Source organism: Dipodomys spectabilis, unplaced genomic scaffold (genome assembly GCF_019054845.1).
Source record: "Dipodomys spectabilis isolate Male_0828 unplaced genomic scaffold, ASM1905484v1 ptg000043l, whole genome shotgun sequence".
Taxonomy (NCBI): Eukaryota; Metazoa; Chordata; class Mammalia; order Rodentia; family Heteromyidae; genus Dipodomys; species Dipodomys spectabilis.
In genome coordinates, this window is record NW_024870720.1 from 27,060,044 (window position 1) to 27,086,278 (window position 26,235).

The following is a 26,235-nucleotide window of genomic DNA, read 5'->3' on the forward strand; positions in this document are numbered from 1 at the left end:
AAGAGACCTAGAGGACAGAATGGTAATCAGCTGTTACCATAACCAGTTGTGACTGATGAGCAGTTCCCTGATGATGGGACCCCTCAGTCAAGCCTTCAAGTAGACCAACTGCTTTCACATTAAAAAGGTAGGACAATCTAAGACCTAAGTAGAGAATTAGCTTTTACTTTTTTCATTAGTTTGTTCTATCATCTCTCTTTATCTAGAGAACAATATCTATATATCTATATACATATATGTCACATATCTCTGAATGTATAGTCCTAAGGAAATGGCCTCTTTTACAGTTTATTCTGCATTATCCTTTCAGGATTTCTAGTTTCTTGGCAAGCTGGTGTTACGTTCATCATTCAGAAAACAAGAAAGGTTAAGGGATTGTAAGCGTAAACATTCATGGCAGAGGGTAAACTGTATATCATTCTTAAGTAATTATATCAAAACCTTGTTCTGGAAGAACACAGTATAAAGTAACTAGAAATGTATACATCTGGGCTCACAGATCATATGATAAAACCTAGAAATTTCAAAAAAGAAAACAAAACAGTCACGAAGTTGCTGAGCTAGCCAAATATGTTTGGTGGTTGTAGCTCTACAAGGCAGTCATTTGAAATCAGTTTATTTGAAATCACAGTTGGCTGAAGAAATTTTCCTTTCTGTGTGTTCTTGTAGTTGACCCTGTATAAAACCCAGGCTGGTATCCCTTGGAGAAGCAACTAATGATCTATAAGAAAGGAATGCCACATTTTATCTTTGAAATTCAATCCAGATGATTTTATTGAGAGATTTTCAAACTGACTTTGAACGTCTTTGATTTTGTTCTTGTTTTCATTATCTTTTATTACTGTTTGTAATGCCTGAGTCCGTTTAATTTTTACATTTTTCCTAGTATTTTATTATTGTTTAGTTTTCCTGTGAAAGCCCACAGTTGTTTTTCATATTTCAGTTACTACTTTTTTTCCTGTATCACATATTACTGGGTCCTTCATAAGGATAATTTGTGCAAATCACTGTTTGATAAACCAAAGTCATAGGAGAAAAATTATAACTTTTGGCATTCCTTGAGCATTGCTACTAGGAGTGATTGCTGTTATTTGTGCTGTCCCACTGTACAATATACTTTTCATAGTATTTGTGTTTCTTTTCTCATTGTAGCTATTTCTGTATTTGTTTCTCTTTTATTGAACTGTGGATCTCAGGAGAGTAGTAGCTGTCCATTCTCTACAAGGCTTTCAACTAAACTTTGAACATTGTAGACACCCATGGATTTGAACAGAATAGAGTGGGCCTGAGAGTGGAATTACATGAAAGAGGAAAAGATTTCTAGCTGGAGCAGTATTTTGTAATGATTTCATACCAGAGTGTGCCACATCTTCTTAGGAGACAAAGCGTCTCAGGGCCCACAGGCATATTAAAGGCTTTGAGAAAGTCTGTAGCACACAAATTTGGTTATTCTGTTTTAACTTGGTATTCTTCAGATCTGCCTGACCAAACATACTTTGCGTCTGACATCTGCAATGGACAGAAATACAATTTAAATTAATTTAGGCTCCAAAGGGAATTTATTGGCTTATGTAACTGGGAAGAATTCTTAGAGAAGCTACAGTATGATGGAGATGGAGACCGGGAACTAAGAAATCCCTCTCTTTCATCTCCCTTTTTCTCATATTTCCTGATTTCACTTCAGGTGCTGACCTTGTTTCCTCTATTGTATGGCCAGTCCTGAGGTGTGGCCTTCAGCTTGGTAGGGAACAAACTTATAAAAGAGAGAATATTGACCTCCAAAATCTGACTATGAATTTTCAAAAAGATTTGGTCTCATGTATTTATCCTATGGACCAATCATTCTTAGGAAATCTGGAATCAATACTGAGGAAAGTATTTTACTAAGAGTGACCATATCTAGGTTTTTTTATCCAATTATGTGGCCTGAATGGGTCATGCAGAACTATTTGAAGAGCTGTGGCATCCAGCAGGTGTCCGTGGTGCCCATGTCCTTCCTGAACTGTTCACAAAAATGCTTCGCGATAGATAAGACTTGAGTCCAGACATAAAACTGTCTTTCTAAAAGACCTGAACAATAACTAGTACCAAAATCAGTCACATTCCCTTTCTTTGTGCACTAACTGTGGGCACTGGTGAGATCTTATAACTGGTTCTGGAACTGACCATACTGTAAGATATAGGGTGAATTTGGCAAACGTAGGAGAATTTCTCCTATTACTGAATTTCTCCTATTATTACCCCAGCTTGTGTACTGTTTTTAAAAACTTGCTTAGTTGTCATTACTTTGCAACATATGAAACCAGCATCAAACAGATATTTTTTTTCCCTTCAGAATTGTAATGCTAACAATCCTTCGGCCTAAATTTTGTGTTTTTTTTTTTTTTAAAGAGAAGAGTTAGGAAAGGTTTCTTGGAAAAGCAGAAATATGAATCTCCTTTATTCATGTAACACCTGTTTATTGAACCTTTCCCCCCCCTCCCCTTGCACTCTTGACGGCATTACAACAACAAGCCAGATGGCTATTCCTACCTCCAAGGGGATATATTCTTATCTTTAATTTTCCAAACTTAAGTTTGAAGTTGATAAATACAAGGAAGCAAAAATAAAGCAGAAGAGCGGAATAAGGGATCTCTGGGGAGAAAGGAATTGAAATTTAACCTCATGTGGGCAGAGAAAGCCTCTCTGATGAGAAAGTGATTTTGAATAAGACATGCAAAGTGAGGGATGGCTGGCTCTCTGCAGAGGGAACAGCAGATGAGAAGAACCTGAGGCAGCAGCAGGCCCAAAGTGTCTGTGGGGGACACGGACATCAGAGTGATAGCCACCAAAAAGATCAAGAGAGAGCGGCAAGAAATGAGATCAGGGAGGTAATGGGCAGCTACCCAATGAGATATTGGCTCACTTAATGAAATTGTGGCCAGTAGAGGGTTTTGAGCAGAGAAGTAACATGTTCTGACATTTGGATTTGTTCTTCTGACTTACTTTGGTGGATTAGCTGGGGCAGAGACAGAGCAGGCAACCCGGCAGGAAAACAATACCAACATCCAGAGGGTAAACAGACATAGACCAGGGTGGTGGCAACGAAGGTGGTGAGAAATGGCAGTTCTGGCTAGATTTTAGATAAAGACCCGATAGGATTTGATAATGAAATAGACCTGGTGTATGAGAGAAGGAAGAACAATTGAGGATGATAGAATGGTTTTGGCCTAAACAATAGAAGAATAGAGTTGTCATTCACTGCACAGGGGAAAGATGTCAGGAAAAGCCAGTTTATAGGAACTGTCAGAAGGGTTCATTTTGAACATGACATGTTTATTAGAACTGCCAATGGAGATAATGTAGGCCTGCAGCTCAGGGGAAATGTCCTGGATGGAGATATAATTTGTGAGTCATCTGTGTTTTTTAGGCATAAAACATGTAGATTACTCTTGGACTGTGCAGACAGCAAAGATCAATCTAACTAAGTTCTGGGGTACCTCAAACACTAAACCTTTTATTTTAGGGTACATATTAGTTTATCTTAGAATACTAGTATTCTATTACCACAGTTGAGATATGCTAAACTAAAAGGACGTATCTTTACAAAAATCTTTCAGCAGAGCATGCAGAAGTTATGTCATTTTCTTTAGTCATAAAAGCATACTCCTAATTTTCCAGTGTGGGCAGAGTTACGTTAGTAAGGGTGCTATTGTACTAAGAAGACACTGGGAAAGTGTCTAACAGATAGTGAGATATTCTGCATGTGTTCTGAATTAGGGTGTTGCTGTACTTGAAGGTCTTTGAATCTGATTTTCAGTGGTACAGAGTCCATTCCTTCTACTCATAATATTATTGCAGATAAATTATGTGCAAAGTAGCCATTCAGAATAAAATGCTTTTACACTCCTGACACTTGGAGTGAAAGGATTTACACTTGGGCAAAGTGTGATTCAGAAATAAATACTTCCAGGGTTTCTAAAGCAGCAGCCTGAGAATGGTAGAATGCTGTTTAGAAAAGGTAGAAATGGGAAAAGAACAATGTTGTTTTACATAATGACTGTATTATGTAAGTATGACAGCCTAAGCACACAAAACCAAAATGGGGGATTAGTCAGATCAACAGTCTACCTGGAGCAGAGACTCTGATGGGAAGGTAAACACAGATTATTATACAACTTGTGTCCTGTGGTTGGTGAGCACTGTCTCTGGAGAGAGCTTGAGAAAGGTGATTGTGTATATATTTGGACTACTTGGTCATGCCCCACACTCTGCTTTGTGTTATTGTGCTTCCTGGATGATCACAGTTTTGGCAATGTGATTAGCCACTTCCCATGGCTACTGTTTTCATATCTGAAAGATCTAAAACTAACTTTTAGTAGTATCATTTATTGGAAGACTAATATTAGAAATTTGGGGAAATTCCATATTACTTAGTAGTAGTCATGTTTTTAACATCTACCTTGCCTTTGCAGTTTAGTTGCTCATTTATTTTTGGTTTCTACTTAATATTTTGTCCTAATTTTCTCGCATTTTGTCAAGTAGCTTTCCCTTCTTCTCCTTCTTCTCTTCCTCCTCCTCCTCTTTCACCACCACGCCATCTCCTGCTGCTCCTCCTCCTCCTTCTTTTCCCTCCCTCCCTCCTTTTTTCCCTCCCTACATCCTTTCCATCCTTTCCCTCTTTCCTCCCTCCCTTCCTTCCTTCCTTCCTTTTTTTTTTTTTTGGTTGGTCATGGAGCTTGAACTCTGGGCCTGGGTCCTGTCTCTCAGCTCTTCAGCTTAAAGCTAGTGCTCTACCACTTGAGCCACACCACCACTTCTGGTTTTCTGGTGGTTTATTGGAGATAAGAGTTTCATGGTCTTTCCTGCTTGGGCTGGCTTTGAACCACTATCATCAGATCTCAACCTCCTGAGTAACTAGAATTGCAGGTGTGAGCCACTGGTACCCATCTCCTTCCTTCCTTTTTGATAGTACAGGGATCCAAGCACATATTTGCTAGGCAAGCACTCTGTCATTTGAGTCATTCTGCCAACTCCTTTTGTGTTCATATAATTTACTAGATAGAGTCTTGCTTTATGTCTAGGCGGACACTGGCTGCAATCCTATTTGTGTTTCCCTGCCTTGTAGTGTGATAGGTTTGCACTACTGCACCCTAACCATGGTACTTTCTAGGGTCATTGGGATGACAGATGTATGCTAAGCACAGCTATTGGTTGTAATAGAGTCTTACCAATTTTTTTTTCTTCCAGCTCTTGCACTGTAATCTCCAAATCTCTACCTCCTTGTACTTAGTATTACAGTCTTAGGCATTGCATCTGCATGATAGCTTCCTTCTTGTATGAAATGGAGAACTATTGGAAAAATTCATATCAAAATGCCACTGACAATGATGGAGCTCTAGGTCCTGTCACTTATTTTCCCTAAAAACTCTGAAATAGAAATTGAAAATAAGAATGTTGACATAGCCTTTTTACTAATGGATGAAATTGAGTCATTTTAGCCCTTTCCGTTTTAGCCATGACCCATGTAGAAAGTACATTGGCACTTTTGACATGAAGAGTGGGACATTGATGTTGGATGATGAGTATGTATCAGAATCTGTATCTTTTCTATGATCTTTCCAAGTTCTCATCTTTATCCTTCCATGATTATTGAAATATTTCCTTTGGGTTTTATAAAAGAATAATGCCTACAAGACAAGCTTTCAGAGTGTCTGTATTAAGCAGCCTTTCTGAGAAAACCATTTTATGCCATCTTTTCCTCTCTCCCAAACCTCCACATGTCTCCCTCCTCCTCCTCACTGTCCATTAACTTGTGCTTCTCTGCAAAAATAAGAGTCCTGAGGAATTCTCATCACCACCTCACCAAATTTTCCAGTCATTTACCTTTGAATCCTGGTAGTATTAATGAGCTGTGTTAGTAACTGAAGCCAATCCTCTACTTCTCAATAGTTTTAGGTTGTTTGAGCTGCTTTGGTAATTATTCCCTATCTTCCAGCATTTACCCGTTTCTACAAGCTCATGGTATTCATATTCCAACATGCTCTAATATCCACATTTAACAGTTCCCTTCCTCATTTTTCCTCTCTTCTTAGTAGAGATAATTTTCAAAATATCAAATACCAGTTTTCACTCCCTCACCTGTATTGTTCACTTAGTACTCTGGTATCCACTATAATAGTGCTTGTTGAGATCCCATAGCATTGCCATCTTGCCAAATTGATTGGTTTACTCAGTTTTTATTTTATTTCAACTTTCATCCTCTTAGGACTCAGCTGATACACTGTCTTTATGGTGATCCTTCTTCACCTGGCTGTTGGTGAAGTCCTTGTTTCCTTTTCTCTGTCTGTCTCTGTCTCTCTCTGATTCTCTTTTTCAAGATTTTCTGGTACTGTTTTCTTTTATTTCAATGAAAAGTAGAATTGATCAGGTATAAATCTTACCCCTTTACTCTATAGACACTCACTTTCAGGGCTGTGTCACTCTTATGTGGCCGTTAAATACTTTCTGTCTGGTGATGTTTCCCAAATGATGTCCTCTAAAGGTTCCATCTTTCTACTGGTATTTTTGGCAGGCATCTTCTACCTATAACTCCTTACTGTGGCTGTTAGAACCCAGTGACCTGGCTGGCTCCCACTGTGGTACTGCGGTCTATTTCATTACTTCATTACTCCCATCTCCTCCTCTTTGCCCCTTGAGCTTCCAAAATACTCTCAGCCTCTTTCCTGTTTAAGAGGCTTTGCATTTGCCATTCTCTTCAGCCAGAATGTTTTTTATCCAGGTCTTTGCATGGCTTGTGACCTTGTTCAGTGTCAAATGTATTTCTTCAGAAGCCTTCTCCATCTACACTGTTTAAAAACAGTATATATATATATTTTTACCATTTCATTTTCCTTTCTTAATACTTATCACTACATCATACCTTATCTTGTTTCCTCCATGGGTATATGAGCCTACTGGGCATGCAGTTCATCTGGTTTTTCCTAGTATCCCTAGGAAATAGATCATCCACTGACCCTGCCTCCCCCCATACTCAATGGTGATTGACTAACTAGTTTGTATTGAATGAGTGAAAAAAATACGTGGAACAAGTTAGGCTGCACGTTGTTCTTTGTATAAACCATCATTACATCCTTTTCTTTTTTAATTTAAATTTTGTTGTAAAGGTGACATATAGAGGAGTGACAGTTACATAGGCACATGAGTACAGTTACATGAGTACATTTCTTTTTTAATATCTTTTGATTGTAAAGATACTGTACAGAGGGGTTACAGTTACATGAGCAAGGTAATGAGTCCATTTCCTATCAAGCATTGTTACCCCCTCCTTTATATTTCCCCTACTATCCTTTTCCTCCCCAGCTCCTCCCTCCCCTTTTCCACCCCCCCTTCCAAAGTTGTAAAGTTCATTTTCAACACAGTGTCTTGTACATCTCATTGTTACAGTGGGTAATCCTGTATCCTTATTTCAGCATTTCGTTATTTCCCTTCCCATCCCCAAGTTAGAAAAATGTATATACAGGACTCTAGAATCCAATACAATGAAAACAAGGATTATACCATGGGGAAAGAACATACAAAAGAAACAAAAAAATCACATGGTACATTATAAGTACATTAAGAAGGACAGCAATAAAGATAAAACCTCTTGTGTCCTTATCTTGGGGTTCATTTCACTCAGTATCATTACATCCTTTTCAAAGCTACAGATAACATTGATTCCCATTAAATAATTCACTAGGGACTGTTTGGTACTGGGGTTTTGGATAGGCAGATGCCCTACCAGTTGAGCCATACCTTTAGGTCTCTTTGCTTTCATTAATTTTCAAGCAAGGTATCACATTTATGCCTGGGGCTGGGCTCAATTTAGATCCCCCTACAGATGGCCGCTCGTGTACCTGGGACTACAGGTATATACCATCACGTTCAGTTTATTTGCTAAGATGAGGACTTTGAATGTTTTTTACTCAAGCTGGCCTCAAATATGATTTGATAGATCTCTAACTCCACGATAGTAGGAATTGCAAGCATGTGTCATTGCAGTGAACTGCCAGTTAGGGACGGTTGTGTGAAGGGACTTTCCAAGAGTGATACTGGTGATGTCTTCCTTGTCCCCTCTATGGAAATAAATTCGGTTTTCTTGGCTCTTTCCATGCAGCTGAAGAATAAGTTTATGAAAAAACTGCCACGTGATGCAGAAGCTTCCAATGTGCTTGTTGGGGAAGTGGACTTCTTGGATACACCTTTCATTGCCTTTGTTCGGCTGCAGCAGGCTGTCATGTTGGGGGCCATGACAGAGGTCCCTGTACCCACCAGGTAAGCTGCTCTCCTACGTGGGATGGTCCAGGGTGTTTCTAGGGAAGCGTTCTTCTACTCATCTGGAGATTGAAGACATGTGCAGTGCCTTAGAGAGCCTGGATTTGAAATAACTGCTAAGTATGACTTTGAAACTTTAAATTATTTGGTACTTTAGATAATAATAATAATAATTGCAGTTACAACAACAATCTACCTGCAATATAGTAGTCTATATTTATAAAAATGTGTGTGTGTGTGTGTGTGTGTGTGTGCTTGTCCTGGAGCTTGAACTCAGAGCCTGGGCCTCATTCCTAAGCATTTTTGCTAAAGGCTAGCACTCTACCACTTAAGCCATAGCTTCAAGTCTTACTTTTTTGGTAGTTAATTGCAAATAAGAATCTTACATAGCTTAATATATTTTTTCCAAGTCTTTCCATTTCCTAACAAATGGGGCGATGTCATTCTTTCTGATGAAGTCATAGAGTTCCATTATTTTATATATATATATATATATATATAAAATATATATATATAAATAAAATAAATATATATATATATAATATATATATATATATATTTATATACATATATCTCACATTTTCTTGGTCCATTCAGGGGCATCTAGGTTGGTTCCATATCTTTACTATGGTGAATAATGCTGCAATAAACATAGTTGTGCTGGTAGCTTTGGTATGACTTTGTTTGTGATCATTTGGGTAAATGCCCAAAAGTGGGATTGCTAGGTTCTAGGGGAGCTCTATGTGGAGTCTTTTGAGGAACTGCCATACTGCTTTCCAAAGTAGTTGAACAAGTTTACACTCCCACCAACAATGCAGTAGGGTTTCCTTTTGGCTACATCCCTTCCAGCATCTGTGTTATTAGATTTTTTCGTTTACAGCCATTCTAACTGGAGTGAGGTAGAATCTCAATGTTATCTTGATTTGCATTTCTTTTATGGCTAGTGAAGATGAGAGAAACATAGGTACCATGGGTTTCCTTATTTGCAATAACTAGTACATGTCTAGGACAAGCAAAAAAGGTCAAAAACTATGTACATATGGCCATATAAGATGACGTTAAGCAAAGTGAACCCCAAGACAGAGACACAAGTGGTTTTTTTCTTTCTTGCTATTGTTTTTAACGTACTTATAATGCATGATGTGATTCTTTTGTTTCTTTTGTATGTTCTTCCCCCACGGTATAACCTCTGTTTTCACTGTATCTGATTGTGGTGTCCTGCATTTTGTACATACATTTTTATAATTTGGGGAGGGGAAGGGATATAACAAAAAGGCTTAAATACGGATACAGGTTGACTGATTGTAGCAATGAGATGTACAAGACACTGTGTTGAAAGTGAACTTTACAATTTCGGGGGGGGGGATGGAGCGAGGAGTTGAGGAAGTGGGGAGGGAAGAATAGTAGGAGAAAAGCGAATGAGGAAGTAGCGATGCTCGATAGGAAATGTACTCATAACGCATGTAACTGTAACCCCTTTGTACAGTATTCTTACAATAAAAAATATATATGGAAGAAAAAAGAGTCTTGCAGACTTCCCTGCTTGGGCTGTCTTCGGACCACGCTCCTTAAATCTCATCATTCTGAGAAGCTAGGATTACAGGTGTAAACCATCAGCATTTGGCTCTAATCCTTTAACATGCAAAAAAATGCATATAGACTTTACTTCTGAAGAAACTGAGTCTGAACAACTCATCCAAAGTGATACATTAGGTAAATGCTTTAATTTGTTTTATGCCTTATGAGGAAATTGGTAGTTGGCTTATATACACATAGATACACAGATACATAGACACATGTACACAAATATATTTGTAAAACTCTAAGCTATATGCTTAAATTTGTGTACTTTTCAGTTATGCCATGCTCCATGAATTTTTTTTTTAAAGGAAGTGTGCGACTGATGTTACAGCCCCATACTCCCGTTTATGGCCTCGTCATCTTGCATAATCACCATAGAAATCACCGTTTCATCTCCCTTGGAAATGGCACAGTAGTTAGGAAGCTTGATTCATGTAGTAAGATGAAAGGGAAGATCACTTCAACTTGTGCTGGGGAAGCGTTTAAGAAGTGTGTCCTTCAGGATAGCATCAGGAAATTGTCTTCTGGAAGGACTTTCAGAGTGTGGGTGCTTTCAGTGCTCACCCATGGGAAGGCACAGGTGACTTTTTCAGTTTCCATGGGGACCAGCAGACCAAGCTCGATCTCCTCAGTGAACTCTGAAGGTCTCAGCATGATTAACCAGCAGTGGCAAGAGGTTCATAACTTGCTTTTAGCTAAGTTAGGAAGAAAATTAGAACACTCCACAAGGCCCTACTTAATTCAGGCCATTCTCCCTGATCATACCACTAGTTTTTAACCTGTTGGTTTTTTTTTTAAGTTCTTAGGCATTTATTTAGTATAGGAATAATATGTAGGGGAGTGTTTGGACAAACAGCAAGGAGATGATCTAGCTTTTTCAATTAATGGGATTAGCATGATTTGTGTTTTCTGTAACTTATCTTTTTGCTTGAAAACATTCCAGCAGAGCCTTGCAGTTCTGTCTGAGCAATCACCTGGCAAACTGCTGACTAAGACAATGGCTGAAGTCCAGCTTGGTGCCCCGATGGCTTTATTTATATCTCTTTGAACTAACTTTACTGGGGCTGGGAAGGGGAAAAAAATGTCAAGAGGTGTTAAAGAAAATTGCATTTGCTTTCCAGTTTCGTTGCCATTTTTCTTTAGAAGCCTCAAATAAAAAATATTTAAAAGGCTTTTTAAAAACACACATGTGTTGAGTAGCAAAATATTGATACTTTTGTGTCTCTTATCATCTGCTCTTGTCTGGCTCATTCTTTATTTTTTGTGGTTTTTTTTTTTTGTTTTTCTTCAGTACTGGAGGATAATATTAGTTTAGAGGTGAAATACAGCATTGTTTGAATTAACAAGAGGAGCCAAGCAATTCAAAGGGGATGTAATTCAATAATACCATAAAACTATTTCAGGGCAATAATCTGAGCAGTATATCCTTGCATGTTAACATTGTTCCAGGAAACAGTTTGGTCCATTTGCTATCCTCAGGACCAGTGCTGGCTGTAATCACTGACTAGGGAGTCTCATTAGCTTTTTTGGTAGTGAGTAATGTGAAGCCATTTACAATGGCTGCATCCTGTGAAATTCAATAAAGGAAATCCCACAAGGGATGTGGTAGTTGTTGGGAAGGCTGCGGCTGTGTTCCATGATGTGCTTTAATGTGTATGCTGCTGAGTTATGTTACGAAGTCTGTTTTGTTGCATATCTTTTTATGGTCACTTTTCCCTTTGATGGGTGGAAGAACTTATGCTATTATTATTGTTACTATTCCTAATACATGCTAACACTACCCTGAACAGAGCTTAGCTCTCACCGCTCCTCTTTCTTGCATGGGGTTCATACTTTTCTCCATTTCTCTGTTCCTTGTTGGTCTGATTTAGCTCCTGCTGGCAGCTGTACCACTGTTAACTTGGTGGGTGGATGTCTGTGTTTGTGGGAGTTCTTATCTTTTCTGCAAAAGTGAACAAGCTCTGGCTTTGGAAGTTTGAGGACTTGGTAGCTTGTATTTATGATCTGTCTAGTGTCATGCAGGCAATTTGCTTGCTATCATCTTATGTCTATTCACAGGGTGGCCACTCCCTCAGGTTTATGAGATATATATGGGATAAGTATTCTTATTTACATTTTACAGTCAAGAGATGAATGGAACTCAAGGGAAGATTCACTATCGATGCCTGAAGCAGAGTAAAGATTTTTGACTCAGAGGCCAGATTTTAGGGAGAATTTAGGAAGATACCTTGAGTAGGTTAAAGGAAAAAAAATTCCATTATCCCATGAAGAGCATCCAACACTCTAGATCAGTTCATCCCTTTCAGATGCTGATTTGGACAGCTAAGGAAAATGCTTTATTCAGTAAGCAGTAGTTTTTTTTAAATAGCAGAATGTTTACATGTTTAGTGGTTCTAGATGATAATACATCTTTTGTGTTATAATGGCATACCTAAGAGAAAGAGTTGATGTTTAATTCTTAAAGCTATTACACTAAACATACTAGAGGAATTGAAACAGAAGTCCTACTCATTCAATTCTGTTCTGTCTACCAGCCTAATCGCTAGCTATTAGGTATGGTATATACTGTGGTTGGTCACGATGGATTTGTGGTCCTCAAGAATCTATGTGGAAGCTATAGCTTAGCCACATTTTCCAAAAGTACTAAGTGTGAGTGATGTGCAGGCTGAGTTTATTCTAGAAATAGCTATGATATATCAGGAAGGGAGGGGGTACAATCCTTTCTGAAAAGATTGAGTGGTTTAGGAAGGCTGGCTTTTTTCCCCCTGATATTATGCACGGTTTCTGCCTATAATTATTTTGTGAATGTGCAGATAGGCCATTGGTTCCGGACACAGATCATCTGGTACTTTTTTTTGTTATGGAGAATGGTAGAGGCATTTTCTGCAGATGGAATTAGTTATTTGAGAAAAGCTCACAGAAGTACAAAAGGGCCTTATAAAGACTCTTGCCATTACTCTGACTTATTTCTAGCGATGAGCGAGTAGAAAATCTCACTAATGTAAATTAATGTTATTTTTTCTGAGCTGTCAACATTGGCTGTCCCTTTCCAGCCACACAAATGCTTTGTTTACTCTAATTTCTTAATAAAGAGAAATAAAGCTTCTGGTTAAAAATAACATCAGTCTGTTGACAAGCTTAGGTCATGAAAGGAGTTTTCAATACATTGTAGAAGCTGAGCTTGACAAGATGTTCTTGCATCATAAATGTTGTAACAGCATTTGCTGCTTTTGAGGGCTAAAGGGGAGAGAACATTTCTGGCAGAACCTTTCTCAGAGTTCTCACCTGGTTTGAGTCAAGCAGACTGGATTAGCAGCTCCATAGAGGGCCCTATTCCTGCAGCTGCAACGTGTGACTCAAGGTGATGTTTGTTGCTGCTGTGGCTGTTCGGCTTCCCCGTGTCTGTCATTTAAAGAAAGTCATTTAATGAACTGTTCCTGACTGGCATATAGGAAAATTCTAACAATGTCACATGTTGTTGTGGTAGTGGTAGTGTAGTGGTGTGTGTGTGCATGTGTTCATGCGTAGGTGCATGTATGTGTGCAAGTGTGCGTGCGTGTGTGTGTGTGCATGCATGCCCGTACTCAGCGTGTAGGCACTGTCCTTAGCTCTTTCACTCTTTCATTCAAGGCTAGCATTCTCCCTCTTATGCTATAGCTCTGTCTTTGGCTTTTTGGTGGGCAATTGGAGATAAGTCTCATGGACTTTCCTGCCCAGGCTTGCCTTTGAACCCTGATCCTCAGATCTCAGATGCCTCCTAAGTACAGGCTAGGGTTACAGGTGTGAGACACTGGTGTTCAGCTCAAAATGTTTTGTTTCTGTTGGACATTTGATGGTATTTGATTAATAAAAAATATATTTTCAGTTTTAACCTAGATACTTTTGTTACCCAGATTACTGAACTCATAAATATCTCATACACTGGGTTTTCTGTGAAAGTGGATGTTATAGTCACCATTGATTTACTGCTTCCATTCATTGCTTGATGATATTTGGCAAACATGGGCCATCTTATGGACAATGCATGTTCTCATCTTGTAGGATTTATATTGGTGCCTCCATTGTTCTCTCAGCTCTTCAAATAGCTCTGTGCACCCCTTGCCAAAGATCCTGATTGAGGGGTATTAGTGACAAAGTGTTTTGCTCACTAAGATGATGAAATGTGGCTTTGTTGCCATATAGTGAACTGAGTAAGTAGTCAATGTATCAGCAACACATAATGTGTATTTGTAAATTATAATCATCATAGAGATACTAGCAAGAGGTAAGAAGAGGTAAGAGTGGTTCTGGAAAGGTTTTGGATATTATGTATTATTGAAAAGTTAATATTGAGATTGTTGAAATAACAAAAAATGGTAGGCAAAAGGAATCAGTTATTTCAAAATGTATGAAATAAAAGATCCAGGTGTTAACAATGTTTCTTGTAGCACTCCATCTGTCTATTTTACCTAAAATTATGCCCTTATTTTGCTTGATAGCTGGCTGTTTGTGAATAGACAAGGTAAATTGGAAAATGTCACCAATATGAGTCATTTTTTTCTTTTGGTAGCACTGTTTTTTGTTTTGTTTTGTTTTTTTTGTATGTTTTTGTTGGTCGTGGGGCCTTGAACTCTGGGCCTGGGTGAGGTCCCTGAGCTCTTTAGCTCAAGGCCAGCAATCTACCACTTGAGCCACAGCACCACTTCCAGTTTTCTGGGGGTTAATTGGACATAAGAGTCTCACGGATTTTCCTACCCAGGCTGCCTTTGAACCATGATCCTCAGATCTCAGCTTCCTGAGTAGCCAGGATTACAGGCATGAGCCACCAGCGCCCAGCAGCACTAGAGTTTTAATTGAAGGCTTTGTGAAGGAGGTGTGCTACTGCTCAAACCATACTGCCAACATTTTTTATTCTGCCTAATTTTGAGATATGTTCTCACTTTTTGCCTGAGCTAGCCTGGACTCTTATTTTCTTAATTATGCTTTCCATGTTCCTGGGATGTCAAGCTCACGCCACAGTGCCCAACTTAGTTTGTGATAGGGTCTTGCTAAAGTCTTTTGCCTGGGATGGCATTCAACTGCAATCCTCCCAACCTCTGCCTTCTTAGTAGCTAGGGTTATAGGTGTCAGCTACTAGCTTCTCCAATCTGAGTATTTCTTAGTGGCCTTATATTTTACTTTGAGGACTAAGTATCTTTTGACTGTTTTATACTAAAAATGATTATAATTCTCTGTATAACACTAAAGTAGAAGTATATAATGATACATGTGGTAGTGTGTTATTATATAGGAAGTGGTCAGCTTCATAGGAATTAAGTTATAGCATCAGTTGAACTTCATTCTTAGGAGAAATAAATGACTTCTTTCATATTTGAACACTTTCAAGCTTGCTGACCATTTTAGGTATTGCGTTCACTATGATTTCAAGTGAAAGCAAGTATTCCATTCCATTCCAGACCTGGTTTCTAAGCAAATAAGTACTGGATAGTTCTATAATTATTATGATGTAAAATCTGAATCTTCAAACTTTGATACTTTTTTTTTTTTGCATGGTCAGCTTTTTAGGGGGTTTCTATGTCCTTTGGATTGAATTTTATAACCAAAAATTTACTTATCCATCGAGGGGCATTTTGGAATAGAAAGTAATATAAGGAGCAAGCTGTCAATTTTTCTCTTAAGTCAAGTATAGAAGTAACTAAATAATAAAATAGGATTTAGAAAAGTAAAATGCTAAGCCATTCTTAATGCGCTCAAGTCTCGCCTAAGTGTTCTCTTCCCTGGAAGCCCTTTCCCAGTGTGACCTGGGGAAATAATTGCTGGTTAGTTTTCTTCGGATAAATCACAGGGGTTGTGTTATCAATTGGGCAGGTTGATAGCAGAATTGTGTGGTGAAAAGAACAGGATGTAAGAAGGTCTAGTTGCCTATCTGTGTGTGTGTGTGTGTGTGTGTGTGTGTGTGGTAAGAATTGAATTGAATCCAGGGGTTCATGCATGCTGAGCATATACTCCATCACTGAGCTTTATCCTAGGACTTGTTGTTCACTAAGCACAAATCATGGACTCATTTATCATTTTCTTCTAGTTCAGTTTCTTCATCCTTAAACATGCATAGCATGCATGGCCGTTTTGAAGAGAGTTTCATAGAAATTTAAACAAGATAATGAATGTGAAATGCTTTATGGGTTTTCAGAAACTGTGCAAGTACATGATGTCATCATATTATTCCCTTTATTATCTCTTTGGTAGGCAAGACATGATCCCTGTTATGGTTGGGATTTATCCATTGTCACCTTTTGTACATTTTTCTTAACCACTTACTTGGAAGACTATGTTTGCCCTTTTGCCCTTCCAATGTGACAAGTTAGGAATAAGCACATTCTTGCGATTTCAGGACCTATTCTGTAGTTGAATTATCAAGAAAAAAATATTTGGAAAGAAAATGTGGAATCTCACAAAAGGCTTTTAACAGGTTATAGATGATGCTTATTTTGAATTTCTCTCTTATTTCTCTTTCCTCTTATTGACTGTGAGCATTTGGCTCACTTGGAAAGATTTTGTTTTGCTAACTCCCAATCATGCTGAATAGAAACAGTTCTTAAAAGTATAGGGAGAGCCATTTGTCACTTCCCATAATGAGTAAAGGAAAGTCAGAGTCATCCAGCAGCATACTAGTAACTGGACATCATGAGTTTGTTCCAATGATTCCAAAAGCCAATGGAAATGGAGAAAGAAAAAGTTTAAAACAAGAAAATGGATTGACTCATAGAAGTACACGAAGCTTACTTTTCTTGCTCAGTGAAGACGCTTCAGGTTTCTATATGACATTCTTCTTTGTTTCCACATAAACTGAACAATTAATTGTATTTTGAAGTTGTGAAAAAGAGTATTTTTAAATGACACCCAATGGTTTCATGCATTAAGATGACAGACATTTGGTTTTCTGTACACTGAACATGATGAAATATGTGTTACAGTGTCTGCTTCTTTCCTTTTCCATTAGGTTCTTGTTCATTCTCTTAGGTCCCAAGGGGAAAGCCAAGTCCTACCATGAGATTGGCAGAGCCATTGCTACCTTGATGTCTGATGAGGTAGGGCTTTGGAAAAGATGGGGTGCTGTGAATGTCCTATTTGGGTTGATTTCATACTCTGAATTTGCAGTTATATTTTATTTAATTAAATTTCTATGATTAGCAGACTTCTTCATAAAATATACTCATTTGCATTAAATGAACTAATATTCCTTATACAGTACATATACAGTACAACAAGAACCTATAATACTACAAGAACCTACAGTACTACAAGAACCTCTAAATAAATAAATAAATAAATAAATAAATTTACAATTGCCTTTAATTAAAATGCAAAAAAAAGAACCTATAGTACACATATATTTTAAATTTTTTCTTTCTTTTTTTTTTTTGGTCAGAAACTAGAACTTGAATTCCGTCTTTCTCATTGGCAACTGAGCCATACTTCCAACCGCTAAAATTTTATTGTTAAATAGTCATACAGAGAGGTTACAATTCCATAAGTAGGGTTTTGAGTACATATATCTTGGTCCCTATCACTCCTTCCATTATTCTTCCCCATTATTTCTCTTGCATCCCTTCCCTCAATTTTTACATAATTTACATTGAATATAAGGACTGCTTTATATGACTATGGTATTTTTAAACCCTGTTTAATTTTTTTTAACTCTATGTTCAAATAAAATGTTTGTTTTTTTCCCTCAAGGCTAGGCTTCTACCACTTGAGCCACAGTTTCATTTCCCGCTTTTTGGTGGTTAGTTTGAGTTAAGAGTCTCACAGACTTTCCTGCCCTGCTGGCTTCAAAACCACAATCCTCAAATCTCAGCTCTTAAGTATAGCTAGGATTACAATCATGAGCCACCAGTGCTTGGCTCCTTAAAAACACTTCTGCAAACTTTACTTGACACACAATTCTACCTTTTTATGGGTTATTATTTAGTATTTCACACAGTATACAATTTGAAATGATCAGAGACATAATTAGGTAATGATGTGGGAAACAATTAATTATATATTTTAAAAAGTAGCTAGGAAAGACTTGCCAGTTACTAGTAGCTCACACCTATAATCTGAGTTCCTCAGGAGGAGGCTGAAGATCACAGGTTGAAGTCACTTTGGGCAGAAAAGTCCATGAGACTTCAATTCCAAATGAACCAGCACAAAGCTAGACTGGAGGGTTGCCTTAAATGATAAGAGCAAGCTGAACAAGCTGGCATTCTTGAGTTCAAACCTCATTATCAGCAAATACAAAATCCACAAAAATAGTAAAAATCTAGTAAGGAAGATTTCGAATGTTCCCAACACAAACAGGCGATCAATGATTGGGGTGATAATGTACACATTTACCTTGACCTGATCGCATCTTTTCAATTCTAAAAATTGATGTGATAAATATTCTTTAAAAATTTGAGCTCATTGATAGGAAATGGACCTTGCTCAGGTAACTGTAACCCCGCTGTACAGTATCTTTATAATAAAAAATATATTTAAAAATTTGAGCTCATTATATTACCTTTCTGTCTTCAAATGTATGTTAATTATGAGAATTCAAATATGGATGTAATATATTATTTTTTATTAATAAATTTTATATAATCATATATAATTACATGAAGAATGCAGTTTTGTGTATCAGTAGTACATACTTTCATGTTTTTAGAAGAAATTTTGTGGGAAGGCCCAGTATATATTTGCAGTGTGTTTTGTCACCTGGTACTGCACAGTTTCTAGTACTGGCTTTTGAATCATAGCCTTACCCTCATTGTAATAGTTTGAATGAATTTTAGGTCTGATAAAACTCTAGACTGCTCTTGTGGCAAAAGAAATACTTTTGGAATATAGGACTAATTTTTCTCTTTCTGAGTTTTTTCACTTTATTATTTCCCCAAATATTTTGCTTTGGCTTCATTGATTTGTCAGTTTCTCTAAATATTAAATGGAGAATGAGAGGTACCATTTATTTCCTTCATTGTGGGTTAATTTATTTACATTCTATAGGTTCTTAGTCCTGTTACTTTTTCATTTCTTCCTATTAATATGTATCAGGCTGTAAGTGACTTTAACCAATCTAGGGATTAACTTTTTTCTTACAGCAGAAAGTCAGACTTTAGGTAGTTTCTAGGATTGCTTTAATGTGGTTGCTTAATGATTAAGAGTTCAGCCCCTGCTTTTGTGCTCTTAAGATATCAAGTTTATTTTTTCCTACCAATAAAAACACTGAAAAACAAAATTTGCCTGTGTCACCACATCATCCCAACTACATTCAACATGGGAAAAAAGGGTGGAGTTATGCTATTTTAACAAGTGTTAAAACTCCCATGTGGCCTTTTCTTACATCTCATTGATTAGAAATGCCAGTTTCTATTTGCAGGATTGACAGGTAGCGTGAATCTTAGACTCTCCAGATGGTGTAGTAAGGCAGGGTCCACCACCGAGGATATTCTAAACCCTTTTTATTGTATTTTCCTCAGCCTTACAACCACAAGACCACTGTTATTTGATAACTAGCTCTTAAAAAATGATTTTCCAGAAGAAAGTTAGTAGAAAGCTTTTTATTTCTGACTGGTAGTACCAGGCCTTTAATCTGAGGACCTACTTTTGCTAGGCAGGTACTATTCCTATTGAACTACAACTCCACCCCAATTTTGTACTGGTTGTTTGCTGAGGTCAGGCATGTGCTCTAACTGTCTTTGATTTTGGGCTTCTAATTGTAGCTGGTATAGCAGGTGCACAGCGTAATGTCCAGATTCTCCCTCTGATATGGAATCTTATGGACTTTTTTTACCTTGCCTTGAGATGCAGTCCTCCTGATCTTAGCCTCCCATGTAGCTAGTTTAACAGGTACATGCCACCACACCCAGCTGTGGGTTGACAAAGGGATCTTGTGAACTTTACTGACCAGCTTGACTTTTTACTGAGATCCTCCTGTCTCAGCCTCCTGGGTAAGGATTATAGATGTGAACCACTGAGCCTGATAAAAGAAGGCTTGAAAAATAGGTAAGAGTGTTTGAAGGGGCCCCTCTTCTCTTAGCATGCGAGATATTAATGATGTGGGTGATATATGGAACTTTTAGGTCATCAACTCAGAAGAATGGAATGATTCATAAAAATGATTGTATACCTTTTGGAAACTCTTCCTCTAGAGATGTGTACAGAAGATGTGAATTTTTAGTTGCCTTTTATGTATTTGTTATTACATTGCTAAAAGATAGACCTTTGCTTTGTGTTCTGCCAATATCACTAGATTAAAAAAAAAACAGTTCACACGCTATTTATGTATGAGAACTACAGTGTTTGAGGCTTAATCTGGACTTAACACTCAGCATGAACTTTTCCTTCTTAAATCAACACTTGTTTGTCCAGTAATTGACTTCAGTGAATAGCCTTTCAATAGATATTTTCCCAAAGCATTTTCATCTGGCTCCTCGAAAACTGTGGTAGCTTACTAAAAGGAGCCTGAGAGACATGTAATTTTTACAGTTTTGGTGGGGGGAAAAGTCATTTTAAAAAACAGCAATTTCTTAAAGCCCCTGTCATTGTATTTTGAGATCATAATCTGAATACCTAAATACTTTTGAAAAACCTGAATATAAGCCATATTAAAAGATAGTTACAGGACTATCAGTGGGAGATAGATTGCACTATTTAGGATTAATGTGGTATGGGACATGTGGAAATTTCTCTTTTACTGTTCTCTAGGTGTTCCATGACATTGCTTATAAAGCAAAAGACAGGCATGACCTGATTGCTGGCATTGATGAGTTCCTAGATGAAGTCATTGTCCTTCCACCTGGGGAATGGGACCCAACGATTAGGATAGAACCTCCGAAGAGTCTTCCATCATCTGATAAAAGGTAAAGTACTAGGCAGTTGGGAGTTTTCAGGTACTAGGATACTCCTGAAAAGGAGGTTGTATTTGGAAAAGGAAGTGGAGTCAGGCATCACCTTGATATTTTCAGGTTTCTAGGGCGTATTGCCTCAAATGAATCACTGATATGCTTCGATTTCACATTCCCTGATACTGTAGGATTTGTGTTGTAGAACACATTGTACATCTTGATGTTCCAAAGTGAGGACAAATGAGAGGATTCAGATTGTGTTGTTGGAGTGTGTTGCTGACATTCTTTGGGTATATTTTGGGGACTCTCTGTAGGTATCCAATAAAAGACCAGTTTACTTTAAATTTTGAAAGATTTAAAAGGTGAAGAAAATAGTCAAAACACTTCATATGCATGTGTGGAAATGGAGCATGACAACTTGGTGAGAATGGTTCTGGAAAAGGGTGGGGAGAGGGAGACTAGTAAAGGAATGGTTATGATCAAGAAGCACAGCACACAGAAATAGACTTGTTAAAATGAACTCCTTTTGTGCTACTACTTGATGTCAATAAAACTGAACTGAATTGTCTAAAAATAAGAAAACGGGTAAGGTAGATGAGGAGACCATTTCCTGGGAATATATTATTTCCCAGGTAGCACAGTTCCCCTCTTCTAAGATATGTAGTTAATTCAACCTCTGTATTCATCCAATCATTTTTCTTCGTTCTCTATAGAACACTTTAAGAATTATCCATTGTGGAAAGATCGGGAAAAAATTATATTAAGTGAAGTAAGCCAGGCCCAAAGAAACATAGGTCCCATGGTTTCCTTTATTTGCAATAGCTAGTATATGTCTGAGACAAACAGAAAAGGTCAGATAAGTTGATGTTAGGTGAAATGAACCCCAAAATAAGTATTCAAATGTTTTTTTTCTTTTTTATTGTGAAAATACCATACAGAGGGGTTACGATAACACGGACAAGATAAGAGTACATTTCTTATCAAGCATTGTTGCCTCCTCCTTTGTTTTCCCTTCCCATCCCTTTCCATCTCCTCCCTCCTCCTCCCCCCCTCCCCTGGGGCCAAAGTTGTTAAATTCATTTTTCAACATAATGACTTGTACATCTCATCGTTGCAATGGGTCCACCTGTATCCCTATTTAAACGATTTGTTTTTTCCCTTCCCCTCCACAAATTATACCAACATCAAATATAGTGAAAGCAATGTTTTTTTTTCTTTCATGTGATTGTTTCTAACATAGTTACAAGATGATTTCTTTGTTGCTTTGTATGTCCCTCCCCCACAGTATAACCCCTGCTTTCACTGTATTTGATATTGGTATAATTTGTGGAGGGGAAGGGCAAAAACAAACTGTTTAAATAGGGATACAGGTGGACCCATTGCAACGATGAGATGTACAAGTCATTATGCTGAAAAATGAACTTTACAACTTTGGCCGGGTTGGGGTGGGAAGGAACAGAGGGGGAGATGGGAAGGGATGGGAAGGGGAAACAAAGGAGGAGGCTACAATGCTTGATAAGAAATGTACTCATTATCTTGCCCATGTAATTGTAACCCCTCTGCACAGTATTTTCACAATTAAAAAAAAAAAAGAATTATCCATTGTTAGGATAGTAGAAAAACATAGTGGCCTTTTAAAATATTTCCACTCCATCTCTCTATTAGCTAGCATAGGATACAGCTAAGAAGCCAATGAATACAATAAACTAATATCCCTTTGGGCTCTGTTGTCTTGCTTAGAAAGAACATGTACTCAGGTGGAGAGAACGTTCAGATGAACGGGGACACGCCCCATGATGGAGGACACGGCGGGGGCGGGCACGGAGACTGTGAAGAACTCCAGCGAACTGGACGGTAACTGATGGGTCTTTTTACCAGATGGATCTTTTTCCTTAGACCTAAATTTCCCTTTCTCTTTCTGAATTCACCTTCAGCATTTTTTTTTCATTGTTTTGTTCATTTGTTCAGTCGATAAATACTTCTAGTTGAATCTATTAGTCACAGGCCCTGGGGATGCAGCAATGAATTAAACAAACTTCTTGTTCTTATGGGTCTTCTTTTGTAGAGACAAACATAAATAAATGAATACAGCAAGGATTTTATAGTACAAATAAAGAACAATAGGGATGGAGGAATGGTATAGCAATTTTAGGTGGGATGGTCAGAGAAGGCCTTATGCAAAATGGCAATGTTTGAGAAAGTGTGGGGCGGAAGAGGGAGGTACAATGCCCCAAGGGTTGGGGGCTGGCATTCAGACAGGGTGAGTGGCCACTAGAGTGACTGAGCGATGGCAGAAAGAGGGTTGATATGATGGTAGGTGAGTATAGATAGCAGATGTACTAGCCTTTCTTTCCCATGGCTTTCACAGTGCCATCTCCTCCCTGTATGCCTCCTCAATGTGAGCAACGTGTAATGGAAATTTGCAGTCCCAATTCTCTGTTGCATCTCCTTATCCTGGAGCTGGGACTGCAGCATACCCACATCTCCACAGCTAATTGCTTTTCATGATAATTCTCCCTTCTCTACTTCATTTGTGTTAAGAGTAACACTTAAGTAGGAGAATCATTTCATAAAGAGAAAGATTCTCATTAATCTATAATATTTTCATAATATTGCACTATTAAACAGTAATACTCTTATCTTTTTAAGAGACAGTAAGGGGAAGCACAGAAATAATGGGACAAAGGGTGAACTAATTCACCAGTGATATTCACTAGATACTGTGCTAACAATGAACTATATAACTTGGGGGATGGGAGGTTTGGGAGGGAAACATTGGGAGAAAATGAGGGAAGAGGAGACGGGAAGGTACTCATTACCAAACTTATGTAACTGTAACCCCTGTGTATATCACCTTTACACTAAAAATAAAATTGAAAAAGTGATCATTTTAAGACAATTACATTGTTTTAATGTGCAATCACATCTGAATGAATTGTTTTTCTTTCTTCTTCCTGTGGATCCCCTTGGGTTTCTCTCCTAAATTCATAGGAAATTACTTTCTTTTTTTTTTCCTCGAAGAAAACACACAACCTTCTTTCCACTCTTCTTTTCTGAATACAGTCATGCATTGCTCAATGGAGGGAATATGATCTGAAAACTGTTGTCTTTTAAGCGATTTCATCATTGTGCAAGCATATGGAGTATACTTAATTTCACCCTAGGTGACATATATCAGTCACTTGATGTGGCCTCTTGGTGCAACCAAGAGACGGAGGAGGTAAAGACTAGGCTGGTGCCAATGTAATACAGTGTATTTTTTTGCAGTTAACTTATTTTTATGAGTAGGAGTACTCTAAAATAGAAATAAAAAATATAGTGTAGCAAATACATATACAGTAACACAGTCATTGACTCTCAAGTGTTATTTATGTATGGTGAAGCATTATATGTCTCTACTTTTATGACTGACAGTTGCAGTAGGCTCGATTGCATCCACATTACCGCAGACACATTAGCTATGCCGGGCACAACACAACATCATCATGGGTAAGAATGTCACAAAGCCATAATATTTTTTCAGCTCTTGTTATAATCCTGCGAGCCCATCATCAGATAGGTGGTTCATCTTGATGAAAACATCCATATGCAGTGCTACTGTAGATTGTTTTCCAAACCATTTCCTTTTGGATTTTCCGTTTCCTTTTCTCCTCATATCATACAAATGAGTTCTGGGATTTCATTTTCTTGAATTTCATCAGACTTTAATTTCACTCCCGTGTGCCTGGTGTCGTACACACGCACACCCCTGTGAAAAACCAAGAAAGTGGAAGTGAGGTGCTGGAAACCACTGAGGTCCAGCCAGGCAGACTCTAGATAGACCAGAGTAGAAATCCAAATGATGGAACCAGAGAACTGTTAGGTCTTGGGAAGGGATCACTTTAGGCAAAGCCACTGCATGTACCAGGAAGGCAGAGGCATGGGGTTTGGTTGGGAAGTAGGGAAGTAGGCTGCTGTACAAGTCATTCCACTAAGGCAGTGATGCTGCAGTGGGCTTGGTTGCCCTTTGTCTGCCACACGCCTGCACGGGATCCTACTGTACTGCTTCAGGTCCCAACCCTGAAGTCCCCTTTTCAAGGAGCCTGTCCTGCCTAATTGTATCTATAATTTCTAAGACCTCTTTCTCAGTACTAGATAACCATCATCTCTACTTGTCTTTTTTTAATGGCCACTGGAGAGCAGTGGTTTTAATTCCAGACCCTGCAATGGTTCTGCTGTGTGCCTATCTTTCAGCCAGTTACTATTTGGAATGCTTCCACAGAAACATTCAACAACATCCACCTCATTGTCTTTTTTATAACTATATTTTACTCATATTATACTTACATTTCTTGTGCCAGTACTGGGACTTGAACTTAGGGGATGGAGGTAGCCTCCTTAGTTTGTTTGTTTTTTTTCTTACTCAAGGCTGACACTCTGCCAGTTGAGCCACAGCTTTACTTCTGACTTTTTGCTGGTTTATTATAGATGAGTCTCCCAGTCTTTCCTGCCCGGCTTTGAAACGTTATCCTTAGATCTTAGTCTCCTGAATAGAGAGGCTTACAAGCATGAACCACTGGGCCTAGCCTATTTATCTTATTTATAATTTGCTCTCACTCTGTTCCCTAAAAGTAAACTCCACAAGGGCAGAGCTGTGTTGTTGACCATTGTATTTCAAACACTCAGAATATCCATGGTGTAGGCATAAACAAAGGCACTCCATAAACATTTATTTGTAGAATGAGGGCACGCAGGAATGAGGGTGACAAGATTATCAAAGGCCTCCTATAATCTACATTTAGATGTTTTCCTTTAGAGAATGGAAAATTTTCCTTTATCTGCACAGTTCTCTCTCATCCAAAGAACAAATGGCTGATCTATCACAAGGGAATAATGTGGTACCTATTTTGGTAACTGAAAAAAAGAGCAACAAACATATTTCTCCACAGTTTTCTGGTCTCCTCTTAAGTAGGACTGTATGAAATAGTATCTTGACTCACGCATTTTCAGTACAGATCCTTTGTGGTTCAGTGAATTAGGCCCTGATGACTTTGGTCACTGATGGTTATATTTGGTCACATGTTTTACTTTCTCACTCTCAGGTTCTGTGGTGGATTAATTAAGGACATAAAGAGGAAAGCACCCTTTTTTGCCAGTGATTTTTATGATGCTTTAAACATTCAGGCACTTTCTGCGATTCTCTTCATCTATCTGGCAACTGTAACGAATGCCATCACGTTTGGAGGACTGCTCGGGGACGCCACTGACAACATGCAGGTGGGTGTGATTTTGGGGAGTCCACAGATAGTACAGCCCAGATTGTCTTCCTCACCCCTGCAGCTCGGTTAGAAGCAGATGGCCTTTCAGTTACTCAGCGTGATTTTCTTTCTTGTGCTAGCTCCTGCATTTTACTTTGCTTCTGGCTTGCTTCTGTATTTCCAGCATGTTCGTAATTACAAAAATAGCTTGATGAAATCTGGCTTGAGTCACAAGTGGGGAAAAGAAGGGGAGGAAATGAGGAGCTACAATT

The 26,235-nt window shown here is 38.2% G+C and overlaps 1 protein-coding gene across 5 annotated transcripts in view; it reads left to right on the forward strand.

The window, feature by feature from the left end:
• The window catches only part of Slc4a4 (solute carrier family 4 member 4), a 315,411-nt gene that overhangs the window by 181,983 nt on the left and 107,193 nt on the right, over window positions 1-26,235 (forward strand). For all 5 annotated transcript variants that reach the window (XM_042678216.1, XM_042678217.1, XM_042678214.1 and 2 more), the window contains 5 exons: window positions 8,138-8,295; window positions 16,856-16,943; window positions 20,587-20,741; window positions 22,467-22,580; window positions 25,808-25,982. In XM_042678216.1, the coding sequence (XP_042534150.1) occupies window positions 8,138-8,295; window positions 16,856-16,943; window positions 20,587-20,741; window positions 22,467-22,580; window positions 25,808-25,982 (690 nt within the window). The remainder of the gene's footprint in view (window positions 1-8,137; window positions 8,296-16,855; window positions 16,944-20,586; window positions 20,742-22,466; window positions 22,581-25,807; window positions 25,983-26,235) is intronic.